The 23,566-nt window shown below is 46.4% G+C and overlaps 1 protein-coding gene across 1 annotated transcript in view; it reads right to left on the reverse strand.

Moving 5' to 3' along the window:
- Positions 1-23,566, reverse strand: part of CCDC60 (coiled-coil domain containing 60) — a 149,568-nt gene that overhangs the window by 26,205 nt on the left and 99,797 nt on the right. Inside the window, exons 4-5 of the mRNA XM_044921039.1 lie at positions 17,566-17,670; positions 10,120-10,227 (exon numbers count right to left, since the gene is read on the reverse strand). Coding sequence (XP_044776974.1) covers positions 10,120-10,227; positions 17,566-17,670 — 213 coding nt within the window. The remainder of the gene's footprint in view (positions 1-10,119; positions 10,228-17,565; positions 17,671-23,566) is intronic.

The following is a 23,566-nucleotide window of genomic DNA, read 5'->3' on the forward strand; positions in this document are numbered from 1 at the left end:
GCAGGTTGCACAATGAAAATCACTGGTTTCGAGTATATAGAGCAAAAGTCTATACAATGCTACATGCAAGCTGATTTCGTGCATTCTCACTGAATCATTTCAATAAAACCTTGTGATATTGTCATCCCATTTTACAGTTGAGAAAACAAACTGGGCAGGGGGTGGGCTCAAATCACTCATCCAGGTACAGATTTATAGTGAAACTAATGACCCTCACTTGAATGGGGTCTTCTGGGGCCCTGTACCTAATTTTCTGTTGTAATTTTATATTCTTTTTCTTAAAGCACCTATCTCCCCCAGTTTAATTAAACTTTAGATACCCTAATTCCTGGATCCTCCCCTCATGGGTTTAGGAACTTTCTTGGTATGAGACTGAACCTCCAGCAGGTCTTGTTGGTGACATGCCTGTAATCCCTCATCTGAAACCCGTGGGACCAGATGTGTTGCCCTGTTGGCATTTTGGGAAGGATATATGATGCGTGTACCATATGTTAACATAATTCTTCCAGTGGGGTCAGGGGACAGCATCCTGTAACCAAACACATTGATATATATGAATATTTACACTAGGTGGGATAAGGACTGTAAACAGCTTCAGGTCAAATTATGCTACCAGATCAGTTTGGTTCATGTCAAGTTTTGCTGCCAAATGAGTTATGGAAAAACTGAGTTTTCAGAGCCCTTTGGATTTTGGACTTGGGGCTACAGGGCAGTGGATCTCTGTTGATAAGCAAGCGGGAAGACTCAGGTTGTGCTCTTTCAATTGATCCGTCCATCCATCTATCCCTTTCTTTTTCTCTGCAGAAAAGATTTTGGATGGCTGGGATCCTTAAAATCATTTGGCTGGCTGTCACTTAGCACAGAGCAGGGGCTTGAGGGAATGAGATGGCCAGACCAGACTCATGAGGGGAGGCATTGACAGGGGTCTAGACTTATCAGGGGCTGCTGAGTGCTGGTGAGGGGGTGGGAGATGCTCAGATATAGGAGGTAAAAGGTGATCAAGCTCAAACTTGCCTAAGACTGGCTTCTCATGGCTCAGGGCTCTAGGTAGCAGAATCAGAGGCTTTGGTCAGCCCAGATGTGGAACGGGTGTGCACTCTTGGATGGCAGGACTTTGCTGAGCATCTACCAGCCCACACACAACACGAGCAGCCGCACACAGGGGCCAAGGTGCAAGTCGGGCTGGGGAGGGCGGGGTGAGAATGTGCCTCCAAGCTTTTTGTAAGACTTTATGTTTGATTACACAATAAAAAGCTCTCTGAATAATTAACAGTGAAGCTCATTTAACATTGGTTCTGCCTGCTTCTCCCCTGAGTAATCAAATTAGGGAATATTTAAAATCCAGCCAGAGGAAGGAACAGCAATACACCAGTCCCATAAACAATATTTAAACTAGCGGCGCTTTTGAAGTCTGATTTAAGGCTCACCAACTGGAAGCTTTAGTGGTTCTGCTTTGGAGCATTTCTTTCAAGACCACAGGGCTTTTCGGCTTCTTCCCTTTGCTCACACAGCTCCTGCTGTGCCTCTAGCCTCCTTCTTGAAGTTCAAAAGCAACCCCCTTCCCCTTTTAAAATTAAATCGGGCCCCAGCCAAGCTTTCAAAGTCTTAAATATTCAAGCCTGATCGGGAAGATAGAGGTTTTCTGTTAACACTGACTTCCTAGATGACCCGAAATCCATTGTGGACTTGAGGCAGTAGGTAAATGAGTTAAAAATACAGCAAGGCTCCCCGAGATCTTAAAAACGCCCTGCACCCTTGCTCATGCAAAGCCACTGATAAAGAAAGGGCCTGGTTAGACAGAATCAGTCTCTGTGATGTTTCATTCTCGGGAGCAAATAAACCAAAAAGGAAGCTCAGATAGGGGTAGGAAAAGAAAGGAACCACCTGAGTTTCTTTGTTCACAGGGGGCTGAGTGCACCTTGTCCGAGATGGACACGGCAAGGGGACACTCCTCCCCAGGGCTTGGTGGGATAGTCATTAGTGCTGTTTACTGAGTAGTCCTGGGTCTTTCGGGCTCCTTTTCTGTCAGGGGTAGCCCTGTGAGTTGCTTTGTTTAAAAATGCATGACTAAAGAAAAAAAAAAAAAAATGCATGACTGATGGGGTGCCTGGGGTGGCTCAGTCCTTAAGCGTCTGCCTTCGTCTCGGGTTGTGATCCCGGGGTCCTGGGATCAAGCCCCGCATCGGGCTCCCTGCTCCACGGGAAGCCTGCTTCTCCCTCTCCCACTCCCCCCTACTTGTGCTCCCTCTCTCGCTGTGTCTCTCTCTCTGTCAAATAAATAAATAAAATCTTAAGAAAAAAAACTAAAATGCATGAGTAAAAGTGACATGTGGCATTGAGGGTGGCAGCTTAAAGGGCCAGCCCTCAAGGCAGGTTCCCTTCTCTGTGCTGTTGATGGTGGAAGCTTGCGTTGAGACAGAGCTCCTATCAGCCTGGGTCCTCGAATGACTGTAATGAGCACAGCGCCATGTTGATGACCGGTAGGGTGAGCAGGAAATGAACTTGGGTTGTGTTAAGCTGCTGAGATTTTCGGGTTGTTCATTTCGGCAGCTTAGTTTACCTAATTGATGTCCCTGATGCACTGTTTGTGTGACTTCAGGCAAGTCTCTCTGAACAGGAGAACCAGGAAAGTAGTGTATGTTGGTGGTGAACAGTGGGTTTAAAAATCAGGTGGACCCCGGGGCGCCTGGGTGGCTCAGTCGGTAATGCGTCTGCCTTCGGCTCAGGCCATGATCCCGGGGCCTGGGATCGAGCCCCATTATCAGGCTCCCTGCTCTGCGGGGAGTCTGCTTCTCCTTCTCCCTCTGCCGCTCCCCCTGCTCACAAGCTCTCTCTCTCTCTCTCTGACAAATAAATAAATAAAATCTTTAAAAAAAAAAAGAATCAGGTGGACTGGATGTTCAAGTCCTGTGCCCATCCTGCTATTTCCTGGGTGTGTGTCTGTGTAAGTTACTTTGCCTCTCGGAGCCTCAGTGTTCTCATCTGTAAAATGGAGGGAATAATATTAGCTACGTCAGAAGCTTGGTGTGAGGATGGGGCGGGGCTTGTTAAGGGTTTGGCGGGATGCCTCGTACAGAGAACTGAACACAATTGAACTATTAACAACGTGCTTTTTTCGACAGCTTAGGGTGGCTTGGAGAAGGGGCTGATGGTGGGGAACAAGGCAGTAGGACAGATCCATGGGGGAGAAGTGGCTATGATTTTCAGACCATAATTTTACCCCTGCTGAAGCTTTTGCGGGGGGCGGGGCGTCCTGGTTGCTAGAAATCAAGGGATGAAAGCGTTGAGCACCATCGCATCTCATTTAACTGTACCTGCCAAGCACATTTTGCTCCTGGCAAGTCACTTGAAATGTCTCTCCACGGTAGCAATCAGAGTTGTTTTCTCCAATACTTCCCTCTCTCTCTTTGCGAACCCTCATTTGGGGTAAAACACCTGCTTCTCAGAGTGGAAAGTCTGTTGGCTGGTTTAGAATGCATTCCTGTGTCCATGACCGAGTTTGGAGGACAGAGGCAGCCGCTGATGGTGCATCAGGGAGGGCACAGAGACCAGAACTCCCAGGATCTCCCAGGGCGGGTGCCTCCCTCGTGACAGGTGCTCCGATCATCCTGCCACATGGTCCCCTACTCCTGCAGAGATGTCCTCTTGAGTAAAGCAGTGGAGGCACGATGCAATTAAATCAGTGCAGAGAGGAGAGCAGGCGGAATCAGAGATTTCACTCAAATGTCACCTCCTGAGTGAGTCTTTCCCGGACGACCCAATTTAAAAGTCACCCCCCACCTGCCACTGTCGCATCACCCCATCAATTTCTTCATGACGCTCGATGCTACCTCAAAGCATTTTGCTGATTGCATGTTTATTATCTGCTGCTCTCCCCACGTCCCCTAGAACAGAAGCTCCAGAGAATAGGGATGTTGTCTGTCCCTTCACTGCTCTATCCCCAGTAGTGCCTGAAAAAAGCAGGTTTGAGGAAAACGAGCGTTTCCGAGATGGGGGGCACATATGACGGAGGAAAAAAAAAACTTCAATATAATAGTTGCTATTTTGCGTGTTGTTCAGAATGATGCTGCATTTTTCCCCCCACAGGATTGGCAATCTGGCAAATTAAAGTTCTTACAGGAATTGGTTAAATATGGTGAGAAATTCCGCAGTCATTGAAAGAGGTTTCAAAATGGAGACTTGGTTCCCATATATTAAGTTAAATACCAAAGCCCTAAGTGCAGAGTGGCCCTTTTTTGTTGCTTTTTACAAGAAAATTGTATATGCACATATCGTATTATCTTGGTAAGTTGCAGTCCCTTTTGTATCCTGAGGTCGCCTGGCAAATAGTACTTTGTGATGAGTTATTCTTTTCGTTTTTGGACACCACATGGTACCCTAAATTAATTGAAGACCTTTGGGCTTTCGCTGGGGACAGAGGAAACCATCATTTAGTGGTTAAGCACATACGCTTTGCAGCTGGGCTACCTGAATTCCATTCCTGACTTAGCTTTTACAAGCTATGCAATTTTGAGCAAGTTACCTAAGTTTTCTGTGCCGCAGGTTCCTCTTCCGTTAGAATGAGGCTCAACTGAAGTAATATACTCAGAGCAGTGCTTGACATGGGAAGCATTCACAGGCCAGCTATTTTCCTCCTAATACAGTAGTTAGATTTAGGTGTCTGTGTCCTATGTGGAATGTTGGAGTGTGGTTGCCTTTTAGCCATACATGTTTTTCTAAAGGAATAGCAGGTTCTTTGTGCCTGGACAGCCCGGCCCTTGGGTGTCTGGACTCCCTTAATGAAAGCCAGGATTATACCCACCTGGACTCCCCAATTAAGAGTGGGTGCGGTGATGTCTCTCTGGGACAGCCCTAGGCAATAGGACATAGATGATTGTGCTGCCCAGGGGACAACTCCTCACACCTTTGCCCCGTGGTGTATGCTGTTCCTTGCCTGGAAGGTAAATCAGGAGCTCCTTACTCTCCTGCCTAGCCAGGGGTCTGCCCGATTCTTTCCCATGGGAACTAGGGAAGGTGACGGCAGGGCTGGGGGTAAGTGGAACTGGGGTGGAGAGGTGCTTGCTTACACCTCATCTTGTCTGCTTCTCTTGTCATTCATTTCTAGTCATTCCTTGGAAAGTTAATCTCTAAAAAAAACCCCAATACCAATATAAGTTCATAACCCCTTATCCAATTCTAAAATCCAAAGGGTATTGAAAAACCAGAAAAAGTTTAATAACTGATTTGGCAGCAAAACATGACCTGAACTGATGGGAGGCTACCAATGACTTTTATTTATCTTTTTTATGCACTTAGTGTAAATATTCATTTTTTTTCCCTGCGGAAATACTGTGTTGGATGATAGTCTGCTGCCCCAGTCCCCTCTGGGGGTGTGATGTTTTCTATGGCGTATGCTCCATATTTCCTTTTTAAAATGCCAAGAAAGAAAGAAAGAAAAAAAAAAAGCAATTCTGAAACTCAGGTGGCCCCAAAGTTTCGGATAAAGACTTAGGTACCTTTATATAGAAAATAAGTCTTACTTTGCTGAAACAGAGGCTTGCATCTCTCAGAGAAGGGCAATTAGCATACTTGTTATTGAAAGCTCAGTTTCTGCTCTCTCGTGGACCCAATCATCTTGTCAATTGAAATAAATTCTCCTTGCTAGCCATGGGATTAATAAGAATGCTGGGAAATGATAATGTGTTTGGATTGCCATGTGGTGAATTTGAGAAGGCCTTTTATCCACCCCAAATAAAGCACAGACTCAGATGAAACTCATAATGACATCCTAAAATCTGTCATCTGCCCATTCACCCAACCATCCTCCAGTACTAGCTAAATATGGGATCTTCCTGCAATTAACAAAGATCACCTCCTGCATGTGGCACACTAGCCGTCAGTTAGTAAAATTTGGCTGCCTGTAGAAAGCCCGTGTTGAGATATTGAACCACCCCACCTTCTTGCTATAAAATCCATAAGGGGGCGGGGTTGGATCTGCAGCCATCATCATGCCTAATAGAAGAGAAACCTCTGGGATCTACAGGCCCCCGATGATGGATGTTTCCTTTTGGAAAATGCATGGTGGGTGTTGGGGCTCAGGGTTTGTGTTTCAGATGCTTGAATAGCAAGAGATGCTGGCTTCTTGATGGTGGAAACTCAGAAAAGCAAAACTGGAAATTTGGTATTTCTCTGTCGGGGTCATTCCCTGGATTGCTTACCTTTGCAACCAGATCTTGGTTGACCTTGCTTAGCTTTTTTCCTGTCTGTATGTTTGTTCTTTCTCCCAGTGAATATGGATCTCATCTGTTGGTAAAACTCTGCTCAGAATTTTCTTTCTTTCCTTGCCTTAAGTCTCAATGGTATTGATAATCAAAGAGCCAACTGCTCTTTGAAATGGGGATTTTAATCTTAAATAGCTATCGTTCAGTGAGCCCTCACAGTGCTCTCAGTCACTGGGCTAAATGCTCTATGTTCTTTATCTTCTTGATGCTTACAATAACTCTTCTGAGGCAGGAGCCCATTTGATAGATGAAGAAACAGAGGCCCAGAGATGTTAAGTGACCAAGGTCACATAGCTATCAAGTGGCTGAGCCTGGACTCATCCAGGTCCATCTGATGCTAGAGCCCTTGCTCTTACTCACTCTCAATGCCTCTGGGCTTTAAAAAATGCATTTGAAGATTTAGAGACATTTGAATTATGATATCAGAATGAAACATCATAAACAGGGATTAGGCATTAAAGACAAGACATCCTTCTCCTTTCTTGCTAAATAAAAAGATGTTTTCCGGCACTTTCTAGGAAACCTAAGCCCCTGCCCAACCTCCACCCTCAGATTTATATATTTAAAAAAAAAATCAATCCCCCAGAATGGTGTGCTGGAATTGGCTTATGCCGGCTCACAAGAACTGAACATGTGCATCTGTCCCCAGCCCCAGGTTCATGTTGGTAAGCCTGAAATCAGCCATGGCTGGATTATGTCCACCATGGAAATTGGCATTGTTATATGTCATGGCTTTTCCTTCTTGGAGAACTGTTCTGTTTATTAAACATTTATTAAACATCTACCAGCATACCACCAAACTAAAATCACCATCAGAAGCACATGGTTCACTAGAAAAAATAAGTCCCAGCAAATACTCTTGACTTCCCATGGGAATCTTTCTGGATGCATTTTTCTGTCAGGCTGAGGTTCCGGTTCATGTTCTGCTCTGAGGAGCTGGATATCCGTGGATCCCTGATGGAATTCTGCCTGGCAAGTCATAGGTAGAACCCCTGCTACTCCCAATGTGACCACGTGTCTTTTTTTTTTTTTACCACAGGTAACAATTTTTGGTCACATTCTGGGCACATTTCTAAAACCAACCTAAAGAAATAAAGATGCTTCTTTTTATCTTCTCAATCCAAATCCTACATTATATGCTTGCCTCAGTTTGGGAGAATGGATGCCGGATGTTGGAGGCAAAGTGTTGCTGCTGGGAGCTCGGGGAGATGAAATGCTATTAGAAGTCCACTGGCTGAGGGACTTTTTTCTTAGAATCTAAGCAATCAACTGTGAAAAAAATTAGATGTTGCCCTGACCTAAAAATTCCATTTCTCAGAATCTGGCCAACAGAGATATTTTCAACTGGGTACAAAATGTATGTACAAGGATGTTCTGTGCAGACTACTTGAAATGGCAAACACTTGGGAACAACCTTAGTGTCCCCCAGTAGAGAAATGGTTATCTAAATTATGGTCCAGGGGCGCCTGTGGCTCAATTGGTTAAGCGACTGCCTTCAGCTCAGGTCATGATCTCGGGGTCCTGGGATGGAGCCCCACATCAGGCTCCGTGCTTGGCGGGAAGCCTGCTTCTCCCTCTCCCACTCCCCCAGCTTGTGTTAACCCTCTTGCTGTCTCTGTCAATTAAATAAATAAAATCTTTAAAAAATAAATAAATAAATAAAAATTAAAAATAAATTATGGTCCACCCCTACCATAGACCATGGATAACCATTTCTTTCTGAGGGAATGTATTCTGTTAAAGGATGGTGGAAACTGTCAAAAGAATGTAGAAACTTCGTATGTACCATCGTGGAAAGATGTCCGTAAGATATTTTATCTTATTTTTAAAGATTTATTTATTTATTTGAGAGAGAGAGAGAGAATGGGAGGAGGGACAGAGGGAGAGAGAGAATCTTAAGCAGACTCCCTGTTGAGTGTGGAGCCCTGTGTGGAGCCCCTGTGGGGGGCACAGTCTCACAACCCTGAGATCATGACCTGAACCAAAATCAAGAGTCAGACGCTTAACTGACTGAGCTACCCAGGTGCCCCCATAAGATATTTTTAAAGGGGGGAAAGTAGAAAAATGTACAGAACAATATTCAGAATATGATCCCAATTCTGTTAAAAAAAAAAAAAAAAGCGGGGGGAGTATATCTATATATATTCATAAGGGGAAGGCATTAGGTCTGGAAGGAGGAAGGTCATACCTCAGACCTTTAAAAGGGGCTTCCTCTAAGAAGAATTAAGTAATGTATGGGAAACGTCTTAAGGCTGTGGTTTTCAAACAAATTCTGTGAACCACAGAGATATTTTGGAAATAACTGGGGTGCCTTTGTGGGGATGGGAGAGAGTTGGAGGTGCCCCAGGTTCTCCAGGCCTCCCAACTTCCTGCTTTGTGTAGAAGCTACATTTTAACAAATTTGTTTTACATTATTGGTGTTTACATTTAAAAAAAAAAAAAAGGATTTCTGCTGCTTAGAAAAAAAATAAAGGTTATAAACCAGAGCACCAAGGGAAACTACAATTTTCAGTTCATCCCAACCCAAAACATGAACTCAGTTGGAGTTACTAGTCTGTCAGTAGATGCAGGATTTATATTTCTGGTTGCATTTGATGTTAGTTTATCTGGGCTCTGGTGCAAGGGATGAATTAGAACAGGGGGTAGGGTCGGGGTTTGGGAGGTGGGTGGTAAACACCATCAGAAAGAAGGAATTAATTAAGATTCAGGAAGAGAAGGAAGACTGAATTCACCTGGGGGGTGGGTGGGGCTGTGAGAAAGAGGCCCTATCAGTTTACTGGGGAGGGAGTTGGGCGGTTTCCCACTTATGGGAGAAGGGGAACTATTTTACTTCATTCAGCGTGGGATTTTCACAGAGCAACTCCCAATTCCTCAGGTCAGGGTCCCTTCCCCTTTAGCACCATTCTTGGGGGCAGCATGACTCTCCATAAAGAACCAAGGCCTTGAGGTGCCTGGGTGGCTCAGTCGTTAAGCGTCTGCCTTCAGCTCTGGTCATGATCTCAGGGTCCTGGGATCGAGCCCCACATGGGGCTCCCTGCTCAGCGGGAAGCCTGCTTCTCCCTCTCCCACTCCCCCTGCTTGTGTTCCCTCTCTTGCTGTCTCTCTCTGTCAAATAAATAAATAAAATCTTTAAAAAAAAAAAAAAGAACCAAGGCCTTATATGCCTGCCTGTTCTTCATTCCGCCTATGTGTGGGCAATGCAGTTCCTGCAACAGTGGCCTCAGGGCTTTTGCATGAACCCTCCCCTCTGGTGAGGACACACCTAACACTTTTCTTGGCCTAGACAACATGCACTAGAGCTTGGCCCGGCTGCTCCAGGGACCTGAGCACTGAGTCCTCTCTTGGGTACAAGTGGAGAAATAGCCACCAGTATATGTTCAAACAAACAAATAAACCTTGGGAAAAAGAAGAAAAGCAAGAACAAAATGAAAGAGAAGAGGACAAGGAAGTGGGAGGAGGAAAAGGAAGAGGAGCAAATAAAGAATAGTGTTGGGGAGACGTGGTTCAAGAAGGGAGCTGGGGAGAAACCTCGCTGGGCATCCAGCGGCGTGCTGGTCTACCTGGCCAGTCCCTGTGGTGTCAATACTCCCATCATGGCTGGTTGATTTGGACGTCAATGGATGTGGAGCTGGGGAGAGTTGCTGAGAGGAGATGCACACCGTTGGCTCTCATGAGCCTCTATGACCTGTATGCCCTGGCTCCGAGCTCCCCCCTGTCTGGATCCCACAGAGCACATCAGGGAACTCCTAAAGCAACCCACCCACCAAAAACAGCAAAAGGAGGGGAAGAGCAGATAAGAGGCCCTCCCCTATGGCAGAGTGTGCTGCTAGTTACAGCAGGTTGAAGGGCTCAGACCTACTTTGGATTCCAGCAGGTGATCACAGGCTTCATGGTGTGGTGGGTGTGGTCGATAGTCAGGGCCTCCAAAAGCCAGTGGAGGGCACAGAGCTGGCGGAAGAGGGGCTCCCTGCAAAGACAGAGGCGGGAGGAGGGAGCACAGTGGGATCCTGTTGGAACTACATCCTTCACAATAATGGCCACCGAGATAGTTGTGCTGGCTTGCAGTTAGAGAGCTGTTGCCATGCTCCAGGCATGGTATTTCCTATTCCTCATCTCTTCGAGTCTTTGCAATGTACCCATGAGGTATTCATGGGCCTATGTTACCCATGAGGAATCTGAGGCTCAGGGGAGTGAAGGAACGTGGGCCAGGTTGCTGACCTAGCAGGTGGCAGAGCCATGATTTGACGCAAGACCACCCTATGCTGGTCATGGGGTGGGGGGGGGGGAGGTTTCTGTGTAGGAGAGGAGAAACAATGGAGGGGTCCCCCAGCTAGAGGTCTTGACTTAGGCAAAATGAGTGGGTTGAAGGACATTCATATCCTGCAGGTACCTACCTGTTCACCTGATAAAAGTACCATAAATACACTAAGAATGTCAAAGAAGCCTGGACACACAAGGAAACTGGATTTATTATAATCTTCCTCCTACCCCAGAACAACAGTTGGATCCATTGTTTTAAATTTATAGGTCCTTTGCCTGCAAATATAGCTGGATGTTGAAGAAAACCACATTGAACCTATTATTTGAAAATGTAACTAAAACACTGTATAAAAGCATATCTAACCTGTATTTTCTGATTTGGGGTGGCATCTTGTATTACAGGGAGCCAGACATTGAGTAGGGCACCTTACACATTTTATGTAATTCTCCCAACAACCTGCAGGGGTATGAATCATTGTCCACATTTTAAAGAAGAGGAAACTTAAGGCTCAGAGAGATACTGTTACTTTGCAGTAGGTCACACAGCCTGTTGGTGACGGAGGTAGGATCTGAATATCTCATTCAATGCTCCCAACAACCCTATAGGAAGGGTACTGTTATTATGCCCTCTTTGTGGGCGAGGGACTTAGGTAGGGAAGTTGCTCAAGGTCACATTCCTAGGATTGGTGAGGATCTGAAGCCCTGTTTAACCCCAGAAGCTGTGCTTTCATGGGCCCCAGCTCTGTCTGAGGTGCTGATGAAGGCGATGCAGTGGTCACCTGGGGCGTGGGGCCAGGAGAGGGTTAACCTGCTGCCTGCATTTTTCCTGGAAACAAGGTGGAGTCCTGACCGGCCACCCCCTCCCTGCATAATCTCTCCTCTTACACTAATGGGTGAAATGCCTCCATTATGCCGCATTACACAAACCTGTGTAATTGCTCTTCTCTGAAGGTGGAGCCCAAGTGTGGAGCTGACCCCAGGGTTGTCCCAGTGAATCCCTTGAGAGGCGTCCCTTTTTCTCAGCTTGAAGCAGAGCTTCCCCTACTACCCCACCCCTCACTCCCTCCAGGCTGGCCATGCCCATTGGGTCTTAGGAAAACCAGGGTCATCAGCTCTCTCTTTCTTCTGCGCTGGAGCCCTTCCTTCCTCCTTTCTTTCCACACATTATTTACTAACACCTACTCTTCCCTCATTTCTAATTTAAAGGTACTGCAAGCCCATAGCCCTTCCCATTCTGGTCCGCCTTCCCCCTTAGCACCACCTCGGTCGTTCCAGGTGCATTTCAGCAGCTCTGAGCACTGGGCCATGTCCAGCATTTCGCCAAGAGCAACAGCTAGTTCCTGCCATGTGCCTGGCACCCCACGTTACCCTCACCATAACCCAGGACATTGCAAAAGTCCCAGGGATGTGTCCCCTCTTCTGGTCACCATGGAGAGCCCCTGTCAGCCTGGGCTGTGGGTTGTGTGGGGTGGAGGCTGGGAGGAAGGGATAAGCAAAGAGGGTTAATTGGTGAGGGGGGGTCTGCTTGGTCATGGCGGGGATGGGGATGTGGGGCATGTGAGCATCAGATTCATTTCTACAGGTGACAAGCACAGGCATAAACCTGACTCTATCCCTCCCTTGCTTAAAATCTTCAAACTCTCCACACCATCTGTTTTGGGCTACATTGTGTCCCCCTCAAAATTCAGATGTTGAACTCCTAACCCCCCAGGACCTCAGAATGAACCCATATTTGGAGATAAGGGCTTTGAAGTGGTGATTGTATTAAAATGAGGCCCTAATTAGGGTAGGCCATAATCTGGTCTGACTGGTGTTCCTTTTGAGAAGAGGAAATTTGGACACACAGAGAGACACCAGTGATGCACATGCTGGAAGGAAGGACCATGTGAGGACGCAGGGAGAAGGAGGCCTCAGAAGAAACCAACCCTGCTGACATCTTGATCTTGGACTTCCAGCCTCAGGAACAATGAGAAAATGTATTTCTCCTGTTGAAGCATTTTGATATGGCAGCCCTGTCACCTGTGAGAGTCCTATCCACCTCACCATCCTTGAGTCTCCCCACGGCCCCTCTTCTGCCTTCTGCAGCCTGGGCAAGTTCTACTCGGTTGCTCAGGCTCACCCCACTCTCACTTTGCACTGCCTGAGTTAAAATCCAAGCTTTGCCACCTACTAGGTATGTGCTCTTGGCTAAATTACTTAACTTCCCCGAGCCTCACTTTCCTCATCTATAAAATGGCAGGAATTGTTAGAGTGAGGGTGAGAAGAGGTGGTTGGGACTGTTCTCTGCTCTTATATATTCCTCTTCCTCCTCCTTCTCTGCCTCTCAGCTGAGATGTCACCTCCACCAGGAAGCCTTCCTTGATTTCTCCAGGTCTGGGTTAGGATCTCTTTCAGCATCCTAAAGCATCCCATCTTTATAGCATATCTCTTTGCCCCTACATTCCCAGTCCCCGCTCTGTTGTAAATACCTGTTTACTTGTCTCTCTAGCCCATGAGCCTGCAAGCTACAGAGTCTTGTCCACTGCAGGTTACTGCTGGGCACAGAGTAGGCTCAGTATATTACTGGCTCCTGAATGGAAGGTGGTGGTAGTGAACTGGTTCAAATCTGACATTTTCTGGAGCTGATAACGGGCAAAATTCTCATTTGCAGCACCACTGAGATAATGAAGAGTAGTTGACAACAACAAAATAATAATAGCAAACACGTCCCACGGAGCATTTACACTGTGCCAGCAGACACCATGTTAAGTGCTCTACATATGTTGACTAAGGTCATCCCTGTGAGGAAAGTATCTCCATTTTGCAGGTAAGGAAACTGAGGCCATGTAACGTGTCCAAATTCAAAAGAGCCAGCAAATGGCAGAGCTTGAATCTTAGCCCAGGCAGTCTGGTTTCTGAATGTGTGCTTTATCTGTGATATTGAAGTTGTCTCTTGTTACCAGGAAGAGCCCTCCCTTTGCACTAGAATAGGGTTTTGTCCAATGGGTCTGGACTTTATTCTCTATTTATAAGAAGTGCCTCACAAAAACCTGCACAAGGTGTTTATATATAGCAGCTTTATTCATAATTGCCAAAACTTGGAAATAGCCAAGATGTCCTTTAGTAGGTGGAGGGATAAATAATCTGTGGTACATACACCCAGACAATAGAATATTCAGTGCTAACAAGAAATGAGCTATCAGGCCATGAAAGGACATGGAGGAACCCGAAATGCATATGACTAAGTGAAAGAAGCCAACCTGAAAAGGCTACATAATGTGTGATTCTGACTGTGCGACATTCTTAAAAAGACAAAACTGTGGAGATGGTAAAAAGATCAGTGGTTGCTAAGGTCGTGTGGGGAGGGAGGGATGAACAGGCGGAGCATAGAGGGTTTTTAGGGCTGTGAGAATACTCTGTATCGCACTATGGTGGTGGATGCATGCCCTTATACATCTGTCCAAACCAACAGAACGCACAGCTCCGAGTGAGTCCTGATGTAAACTGTGGACTTCGGCTGATGATGTTGTCAATGTAGATTCACTGGTTGTAACAACCACACCCCTCTGGTGGGGATGTTGATTAATGGGGGAGGCTGAGCACGGATGGGGCAGGGGTTGTAATGGGAATTTCTGTATCTTCTACACACTTTTGCTCTGAACCCAAGACTGTTCTAAAAAAAAAAAAAGTCTTAATGAAAAAAAAAAAGTGCCTCAAACCTGACAGTTGTTCATCTAATGTGTGGTAAAATAAACTGGAGGGGAAAAAAAAAAAAAAAAAAAGGAAAGAAAATCCCTGGAGACATGCTTGACAGAAATCAGTACTTTCTCATGATGATTGTATGTCAGGTCATAGCACAGTATTTTGGATTTTACCAAGTTAAAAAAAGAGAGGGCATTTATCCTTGTGTCCAGAACTCCAGGTGAGCACACCTGAATAGCCCACACTATTGAAACTGCCATACCAGCCAGAATATGAGTGGCCGAAAAATTCCCCGAGAAGAAAATGTTTTGTGCTTTTACAAAGAGAAGTTGGAAAATGCCTACAAAGCCATTTCAAGCACACCATGCCAACTGCCAAGGACAGCCCTGGACAGGTTGCAGGCATTGCTCTTGCTGTTGCGTTGCTTAGGGAAGGCTGGGAGGGGCAGCCTGTCATCTCAGAGAGGAAAGGAGGAGCTGTTTCTCATGTCTAGAGACCATTCCCCGCACCTTTTTCTAGATAAAGATCAAGTCTCCCTTGACATGATTGAATTGATCCCCATATGGTCAATCCAGAATATTCAGCCAGTTTGGGGCTCAGTTACCTTGGAATGAAGGGACCAACCAGGCTCTGATCCACATGGGCTGATGTGATAACTGAGGATTTGATAACTGATCAGGCGTGCCCTGCCCTGATGCCTTTTGGTAGACTGATTACAAAAATGTCCTTCCCTGCATCCATATACTTTGTAATGTGACTTTGCATCTTCCCCATCATGAGGTGGAAACTTTTCCCCATTCCTTGTATCTGGGCTGGCTTGATGCTTTGGCCAGTAGAATGTGGTGGAAGCGTCATTTTGTCCATTCTGAGCCTAAGCCTCAAGAGACTTTGGTGCTCGGGCTTTTGTTCATGGAACCCTTCCTGACTGCCCGGGCTAGCCTGCTGCATGATGAGAAACACGGGACCCTGTCACTCTTGTCATCCTAGCAACCAGTCAACCAACAGACCTGTAAGTGATGCCACCCTAGATAGCTGGCCTCGTGCATACCCATCATCTGGGCACACATACATGCACCAACCCAGCCAGGATTAGCCAAGCCAACCCAGACCAGCAGAACCACCCAGCTGACCTGTAGACTTGTGAGCAGCAAAAAATGGTTATTGTTTTAAGCAACTCCATTTTGAGGTATTCAGTAATACAGCAATAAATGACTGATACACTCACCAAATGCAGCCAGAGCCTTTTAACAGCCAAGGAGAAGAAAGGGCAGTGTTGGCAAACTATGGCCAGTGGGGGGTACTGTCTGTTTGCAAATAAAACTTTATTGGAACACAGCCACATCCATTCATTGCAGCTTTTGTGCTGCAACGGCAAAGTTAAGTAGTTGCAAGAGAGGCCATCTGGTCTGCAAAGTCTGAAATATTTACTGTCTGTCCCTTTAGGAAAAAGTCTGCTGACCCCTGGTCTAGGGTATAACAGAAACCAAAACAACCACTGTGATCATCATCGTTGTCATCATCATCATCATCATCATCATCCTGGCCTACCTCACAAACCTGGTGTAAAGATCTGATTTAGGAGCGAGGAAGTCAGAGTTGCTGTCGGAAGAATTTTGGCAGATTCTGCCCCACTCTGGGCTTCAGTTCCCTTATCTGGCATTGAAGGTAGATGAGTAAGGAACTCTCCAATTACTTCCGAGGTTGATTAAGCCTCACCTTGTTCAGACCAAATGAATAGAGGGTGGGGTCCAGGAATAAGCATTTTCCAGGCATCATCCCCACTTCCGTCCTCGGAGGATTCACATGCAAGTGAAAGCTTAAGAACCACTGATCTACACCATTTGTTTTCAGAAGGTTTGTCCACAGGAAAGACAGGCAGAAGCGCAAGTGTTTCCAAGGGACATGATGAGAAGTTGCAAAGCCTATTTTTGCAAGGAGATGTTTTAAGAACATCAAGTTTAGGTTGCCAGTTAGAATGTCCCTGAACAAATGAATCAGATTTCTCTATCAAGACATCAGGCGATCTCTATCAAGAATCCAATCATAATGTCAATCAAAGGGAAGTAGGAGGAAAATAGGGAGTAGGCTCATCAAAAGCTGGAATATTAGGGAGGGATATTGGTGATGATGGTGATGCATTGTTTTACTCTTCAAGTACATGAGACTTGGCTCTCCAAATATATCATGAGCTCCTCAAAGGCAAGGCTTTGGGATATGCTTTCTGTGTAGTGCATGGTGATGAGCATTTGGGCTGTGAAGTCAGACAGACTTGGCTTAAAACCCCAGCACAGCAACATGCTGAGCTCCGTGACCTTGGGCAGAGGGGCACACCTCTCTGATTGCTGCTTTCTCATCTGCAGAGGCCGGTAATAATACATCTATATAATAGGGCTGCTGAGAGAACTGAAGGGGATATGCCTACAGAGAGGTCAGTAATGCCATTAATTACTGTGCATACTGTAGGCACCTAATAAATATTGGACAGATCAGCAGACAGAGAAGTCTACAATCCATTGCACCATTTTCATTGCCCTAAAGCAGTGGGTCTTAACATGAGGTGGGGGGAAGAGGGTGGGCATGATTTTGCCCCCAGGGGCCATTTGTCAACATCTGGAGACATTTTTGGTTGTCACAACTTGGGGGTGGGAAGCTACTGGTATCTAGTGGGTAGAGGCCAGGGATCTTCCAAACACCTGACAATACACAAGACAGTCCTTCACAACAAAAAATTTATTCATCCCCAAATGTCAGTAGTGTTGAGGTTGAGAAACCCTGCCCTAAAGTCAAAAGCTTCTGTCTTTGCGCCTGAAATCTTCCAGTCGAAAAGTGCTATAACTAGCACAAAAGAAAACATTGGGTTTGGAATTCTTTGGAATAGACACAAGGGGAACAAGATGCCAAGGTTTTAGAAAGCCAGGGTGTTCTTTGGAGGGTTGATTAGCGCCTGTTACACCATGCCATGATGAGTTCATGCCTCGGGTCAGGAGACAACAGGTGCTTCTCTGGGAAATAGCTCCTTGAGTTTTGGGGACATGTTTTCCCCAAAACATGCCCACGCTCAATGAGGGCTGCAGACAGATTTTATCAGGCTTTGCAAACTATTTGACATTAGAGCATCTGGCTGGGTAAGGAACGGAATGACTCAGTCCCAGCTGATTTGCCACTTAGCTCTAAAGCACCATGTCTGCTTTCTGTTATTTTTATATGCCAACTAGCGTTGCCAGCTCCAGGCTCTATGTCCCTTTCAGGAGGACAAAGGAACAGCTCAGTAGTTCCCAATGCATTGTTAGCTCCTTGAGTCATTTCACCTTGGCTTCAGTTGATAAGCTAGCAAGGCAGACGAGCCAGAGAAGGGACTACTTACACATGAGCCTCAGGTAGCGAGGGCAAGATGATGCAGCTGTGCACGGGGGTGAACGGGCGAATGACTCCAGCGCCCATCTTCTTAACCTTCTCGTCATCGTATGTGCTGGAGGAGAAGCAGAAAGAGAAACAGCATGAGCAAGGAGCAGCAGGTTTTTTTTTTTTAAATTTAATTTATTTATTTGAGAGAGAGAGCGCGCGCATGCAAGCACACGAGCCAGGGGAGGAGCAGAGGGAGAGGGAGAAGCAGACTCCTCGCTGAGCAGGGAGCCTGATGCTGCGGGTCTCAATCCCAGGACCCTGGGATCATGACCTGAGCCGAAGGCAGGTGCTTAACCGACTGAGCCACCCAGGCACCCCAAGGAGCAGCAGTTTCAAATACCTTCTTCTCTTGCCAGGGTTTATTTGGAAGATATGATTGGGCACCTACTATGTGCCAGGCAATAATTCTGGCTCAAGGGATGAGGAGGCTTCTAGATGCAGCCAATGGACAGATCATATAAAAACCTCTGCTCTCCTGGAGCGCATATTCTAGTGGAGGAACAAAGAGAATTAACAAGATAAACGGGGAAATGCTGTGGTGTATTAACAAAGATTAGGGCTGGGGTATGTTTTCTGAAAGGGCCAGACAAACATTTATGACTGTGTCGGACATGCAGTCTATGTTGCAACTACTTAGTAGAATGAAAGCAACCATGGACATATGGAAACAATATGTAAATGTCGGTGTTCCAATAAAACTTTATTTATAAAACCAGCCTAGGGGCTGGATATGGCCCATGGGCTGGAGTTTGCTAACCCTGCTGTACTAAATAGTGAGACATGCTCTGGGGAATAAAAAACAGAGTTCGGAAGGGCTGGAAGGGCTGGGAGTTGCAATTTTAAATAGGGTGATGAGGGGCGGTATCACTGAAAAGGTGACATTTGATAAAAAATCTGCAGAGTATAAGGGAGTGAGGCACACAGATATCTTGGGGCAGCACATTCTGGATAGAGGGAACAGCAGGTACAAATGTCCTGAGGTGGAGCTGTGTTTCAGAGACAGCAGGGAGGTGAGGGGGAGGAGGGAAGGGAGAGAACAGGGGCCTTGCAGACCACCACGGGGACTTGGGCCTTTTCTCTAAATGAGAGTAAAGGATTTTGAGCTGAGAGAAGATGCGTCTGACTTGAATTCAGAAAGGATCCTTCTGGCCACTGTTTTGAAAATGGTCTGTGGTGGGGGTAGAGGGCAAGGACAGAGGCAAGGAGACCTGTTAGGGGTATTGCAATAATTCCAGCCTGAGAGAGGAAGGTGGCTTCGGCCTGGCCATGGGGTCCTGGTCATGGGGACAGTGAAAAGTAGCAATGAAGGTATGAGCCAAAGCCAAGGAACTGCCTGGAGTTTGTGGTTCCTGTTTCTCCACCATCATGGAGCAAGTCATTTCAGTTATAGAAAATAGTTTCTTTTTTTTCTTTCTAGCAGGCCTAAGTCATAGGATATATATTGTTTTGCCCATGACCAAATCTAGCCTGCAGACACATTTTAAGAAGCCTACTGTGTATGTAATTGGATCAATTGGGTTTTAAAACTGGGAGATTTCACATAAAAATGGAGAGGTTTTGGCTCTGAAAACTTGAAAACTGTTGCCACTCTGGGCCTGTGTTCTGGCTGGCTAGAGTCAGGTGGGGCCCAAGATCAAGGTCGTTGCCCACTTTACACGTGGTGTGGGCTTCTCGGGGTTGCCTGAGACTCATGCACCCCTGGCTTTTCACTCCTCATCAGCCTTATTACTTCTTGCTACATGTGAATTCCCTTAGGGCCTTTTAGTTTCTGAGCCTCAGTCTAAGTACCTTCATTGATTGAATCATTGACAGGTTCCCTGGTTCATTCATTTCTGCCTGGATTTATTGAACATCTCTGGATGGCTAGAGGCCGTGGACATAGCAATGAATGAGACAGACCCAGCCTCTCCCCTCTGAAGCTTAGGGTCTAGGGGCAGAAACGGGCATAACCAAACATGCAGTTGTGATGAGGCTGAGTGGAAGAGTGTATGGTTCTTCAATAGCACAAAATAGGGAGTTTGGCTGAAATGGGGCCAGGGAGTACTTCTTGGAGGAAGTTGTGGCAATTTAGAACCACATGCCCCAAGTTCTTTGACTCTGTTCCAAGGAAGAGATGGCCATATGTGCCTTTCCCCTGGAATCTTGGTTTTGTGAGTTGCTAAGCTATTAGAATGTGTTAATCAAAAGAAATTGATGTGATGCCTGTTTCTGGGTGTAGGCTCCACGAACTGGCAGCTTCTCCTTCTCATGTCTCGGGATGCTCACTGTTAGCACCCAGCCATGGCCATGCTGTGAGGAAGCTGGCAGCCTGTGAAAAAGCCCATAGGGAGAAGAACCATGGCTGCTGGGTCTCAGCTCTGGCTGAGCTCACAAGCTGACAGCCAGCTCCAAGTGGCCACCCATGTGGATGCACCATGTTGGAAATGGACCCTTCGAGCTGCCCCAGCTAGTAGTGCTGGAGACAGTCTTCCCCACTTGCCCAGCTCAAGCTGCAGATTTGTGAGCGAAATAAATGTTTGCTGTCTTGAGTTCTTAAGTTTTGGAGTAGTTGTTCATAGCAGCAGTAACTGGAACAAACACTGAGCTAAAATCTGTAGGTTTGAATGGGAATTAAGTAGGTGAATGGGATGGGGAAAAGCCCTCGGCGGCGGGGCGGCGGAGGGGGGGGGCATATCATGAGTGCAGAAGTAGGGGAGTGTGTGCGGCTGGGGCAGAGGGAGAAAGAGGACTAGCCCAGCCAGAGTCTTGTGGCCCCTGCTCAGACTTTGGTCTTTATCCTGTGAGGAATGGCAGCCATCCAGGGTTTTAAGCTGAAAGCAATTTATGTGTTGAGAAGATCACTCTGGTTTTGTGTTGGGGAATGAGGCCGAGGGGGGCAGAGGAGGCGGAGTGGGGACACACATTAGGAATTTACCTTTCTCGGGCGCCTGGGTGGCTCGGGTGGTTAAGCGTCTGCCTTCGGCTCAGGTCATGATCCTGGAGTCCTGGGATCGAGTCCCGCATCGGGCTCCCTGCTCGGCGGGGAGTCTGCTTCTCCTCCCTCTGACCCTCCTCCCTCTCCTGCTCTCTGTCTCTCGTTCTCTCTCTCTCAAATAAATAAATAAAATCTTTAAAAAAAAAAAAAAGGAATTTACCTTTCTCCTGAGAATTCGAGGACAATCCTGCGGTTATAGAGTTAACTAAAAAATAGGACCAGAATCTAGGCCCCCTGATTTCCATTTCCACGAGCTCTTTATTCAACCCTAGAGCTCGGGGAGTCACAAGCAAATACATGGGCTTGCCTGGTTGTACTGGCCCAACTGTGTCCCCCAGTGTGGTTTAGATTACATAGAAATTAACCCAACTGTTCCAGTCCTTAATCTCTCGTTTTCTGTCCTCCCTCAACCAGATAACAAGAAAAATTCTACCCCTTGTTTTTTTCACCTTTTCAGCTAAATCTGCAACTGAAAAATGAGGTCATTGAGCACAGTGGGAAAGACTGCTTGCAGGCAGAAATCTTTCGGGACATGCTTGATTTTCTTTTTCCCTTTGCCTACTTTGTCAGACTTAAAACTTTTGTCTGAAAGAATTTATCCTATGGTCTTGGAGCCAGTGGGGGGCGGGGCGGGGAATAATCCCTCTTGCTTTTTATAATGCGCAAGATGAAATACCTTGTTAAAAAAGTGTTTTAAATTAACACTTGTCTTTTTGATACTTCTGTGATTGGAATGATATTTATAGCACGTGGCTCTTAGATGAAATATGCTTTCGAGCCTGCCTGGAAATGAAGATTTTTAGCCATAAATCTGAGGATTTTAGGTAATTGAGGCCCAGAGAGATCAAATTCACCTTATTGCATAAAAATAGCTAGTAGTTACTGAGGGCTTCTTGTTTAGTATGCCAGGCTCTGCACTAAGCATTGTTTCATTGGATCCTCATAACAAACCTGGGAGTTCGGTGCCACTCACGGGTGAAGGAGGCTCAGAGAGATAGGGTGACTGGCCCAAAGTTAAACAGTTGTTTGGGGGAAGTCAGGACTCGAACCTAAGTCCTGTGCTCTTAACCACTACTCTGTGCTGGTATGGAGAATCTCCCATTGCTATTTTATAACTCCTGCTTCCCCACCTGCATTTGATGGCTACACAGCAGTCATGGCCTCCACTTTTATTTTAATAGCCAGACTTGTGCAGCTCCTAGAATCCACCAGGTAAGACACAAGGAGACCAATGTCTATGAGAAGAACGATCTCATGCATATTTAAGCTTATTAAACTTTAAATAATCCGTGTCTCGCACATTGAAACATGGACGGGAGAAGAGAGAATCGTGTTCTATGACCACAGATTAAAACACCATCCAAACAAGGGAGACGTGGCAACAGAACTATTGAAAAAGTTGTAGGAGAATCTTTAACAGACTTCTCTCCCCCTTCCCCAGCCCCTGTCCCTTTGCCCAGTAATCTGAGCACAGCTCCTGCAAGAAAGAGCCCCAAGTTCATTCCTTCTCTTTGTATCATGGAAAGCCTGTCAGTTGGCTAGTGTCACTAGGAGTCCCGGGCTCTAAGCACCACCAGGCTCAGGGAAGGCAGACTTTGCACTAAGCTCTTGGAACCCTCATGGAATGAGTAAGAACCGCCTTACTCATCGAGTGGCCTTCTCTCTATCATGTGCCTTTATCCCATGAGCAGACTTCATTGGTCGCCCATTGAGTGGCTAGATGCAGGTGGGTCAGGTCATGACTTGCCTGCTTTCTTTTCACTCTGAAAATCATGTTTCCAAAAGATGACACCATCAACGCCCTCCTCTTTTAGCTCTGGCCTTCCTAACCAGAAATGCTGGCCACAGGAATTTCTACTGGGCTGATACTGATACCACGCCCTTTTCTGTTCAGCATTAAAAATCCTGCTCAAACGTCACACTTCTGGGAATTCTATCCAGACTCTCTTTTTGCCCCCTAACGTTGAGGGGATGGGTATTAGTGAAATAATAGAAAAGGTATCTACTGTTCTCTGCCCCTGGCTTCTGGCAAAGAGCTCCTGAAACCCTTGTAGTCTCCTAAGTGGTAATAGCACTAGGAACATCTTTTGTTCTAATATTTGGTCTTAGACTGGTTCTTGACACAGAACTCCTAAATCCTTTGGAATTTCCTGCGTGGTAGGAACGTCTTTTGCTCTAAGGAGGCAACTCTTGGGTGGGCTCCTGGATAGCTTCAGGATGGGGGCTGGCCACCAGAAAGACCACACCATCTTTAGAAGCCTGGAGCTTAAAGCCCCACTTGCCATCCTGTAGGAAAGGGGAGAGGGGCTGGCGATTGAGTTAATGTTAGATCATGCCTATGCGGAGAAGCCGCCATAAAAATCCCCAAAGTATGGGATTCAGAGAGCTTCTGGGCTTGGTAAATATATCCACGTAGCAGGAGGGTGGCACTCCCCAACTCCACGGGGACAGAAGCTCTTGACCTCACCCTATTTACCTCTTCATCTGGCTGTTCATCTGTGTCCTTTATTATATAATTAACTGGCAAATGTAAGTTAGTGTTTCCCTGGGTTCTGTGCACCACTCTAGAAAATGATTAAACCCAAGGAGTGGGTCAGGGGAACCCTGATTTATAGCCAGTCAATCAGAAGTACAGGTGACAACCTGGGTGTTGTGGTTGGCATCTGATGTGGGGGGCAGTCTCATGGGACTGAGCCCTTAACCTGTGGGATCTGATGCTACCTCCAGGTCGATAGAGTCAGAATTGAGTTGGATGATAGGATGCCCCACCGGTGTCTCAGAGAATTGCTTGGTGTGGGAGAAAACCTCACACATCTGGTGTCAGAAGTGTGAGTGTGGTCATGGCGTCAGAGTAAAGGAGAAACACACGGCAGGAGTGTGTTTCCTTTATAGGCACATTTATGGCCACTTCAGTGGGCACCCTCGGGTTGCTTTATTGTGCTTATACTGTATGTGGTGGGGACTGTCCCGTAATCCTTTTCATATC

Source organism: Neomonachus schauinslandi, chromosome 14 (genome assembly GCF_002201575.2).
Source record: "Neomonachus schauinslandi chromosome 14, ASM220157v2, whole genome shotgun sequence".
NCBI lineage: Eukaryota > Metazoa > Chordata > Mammalia > Carnivora > Phocidae > Neomonachus > Neomonachus schauinslandi.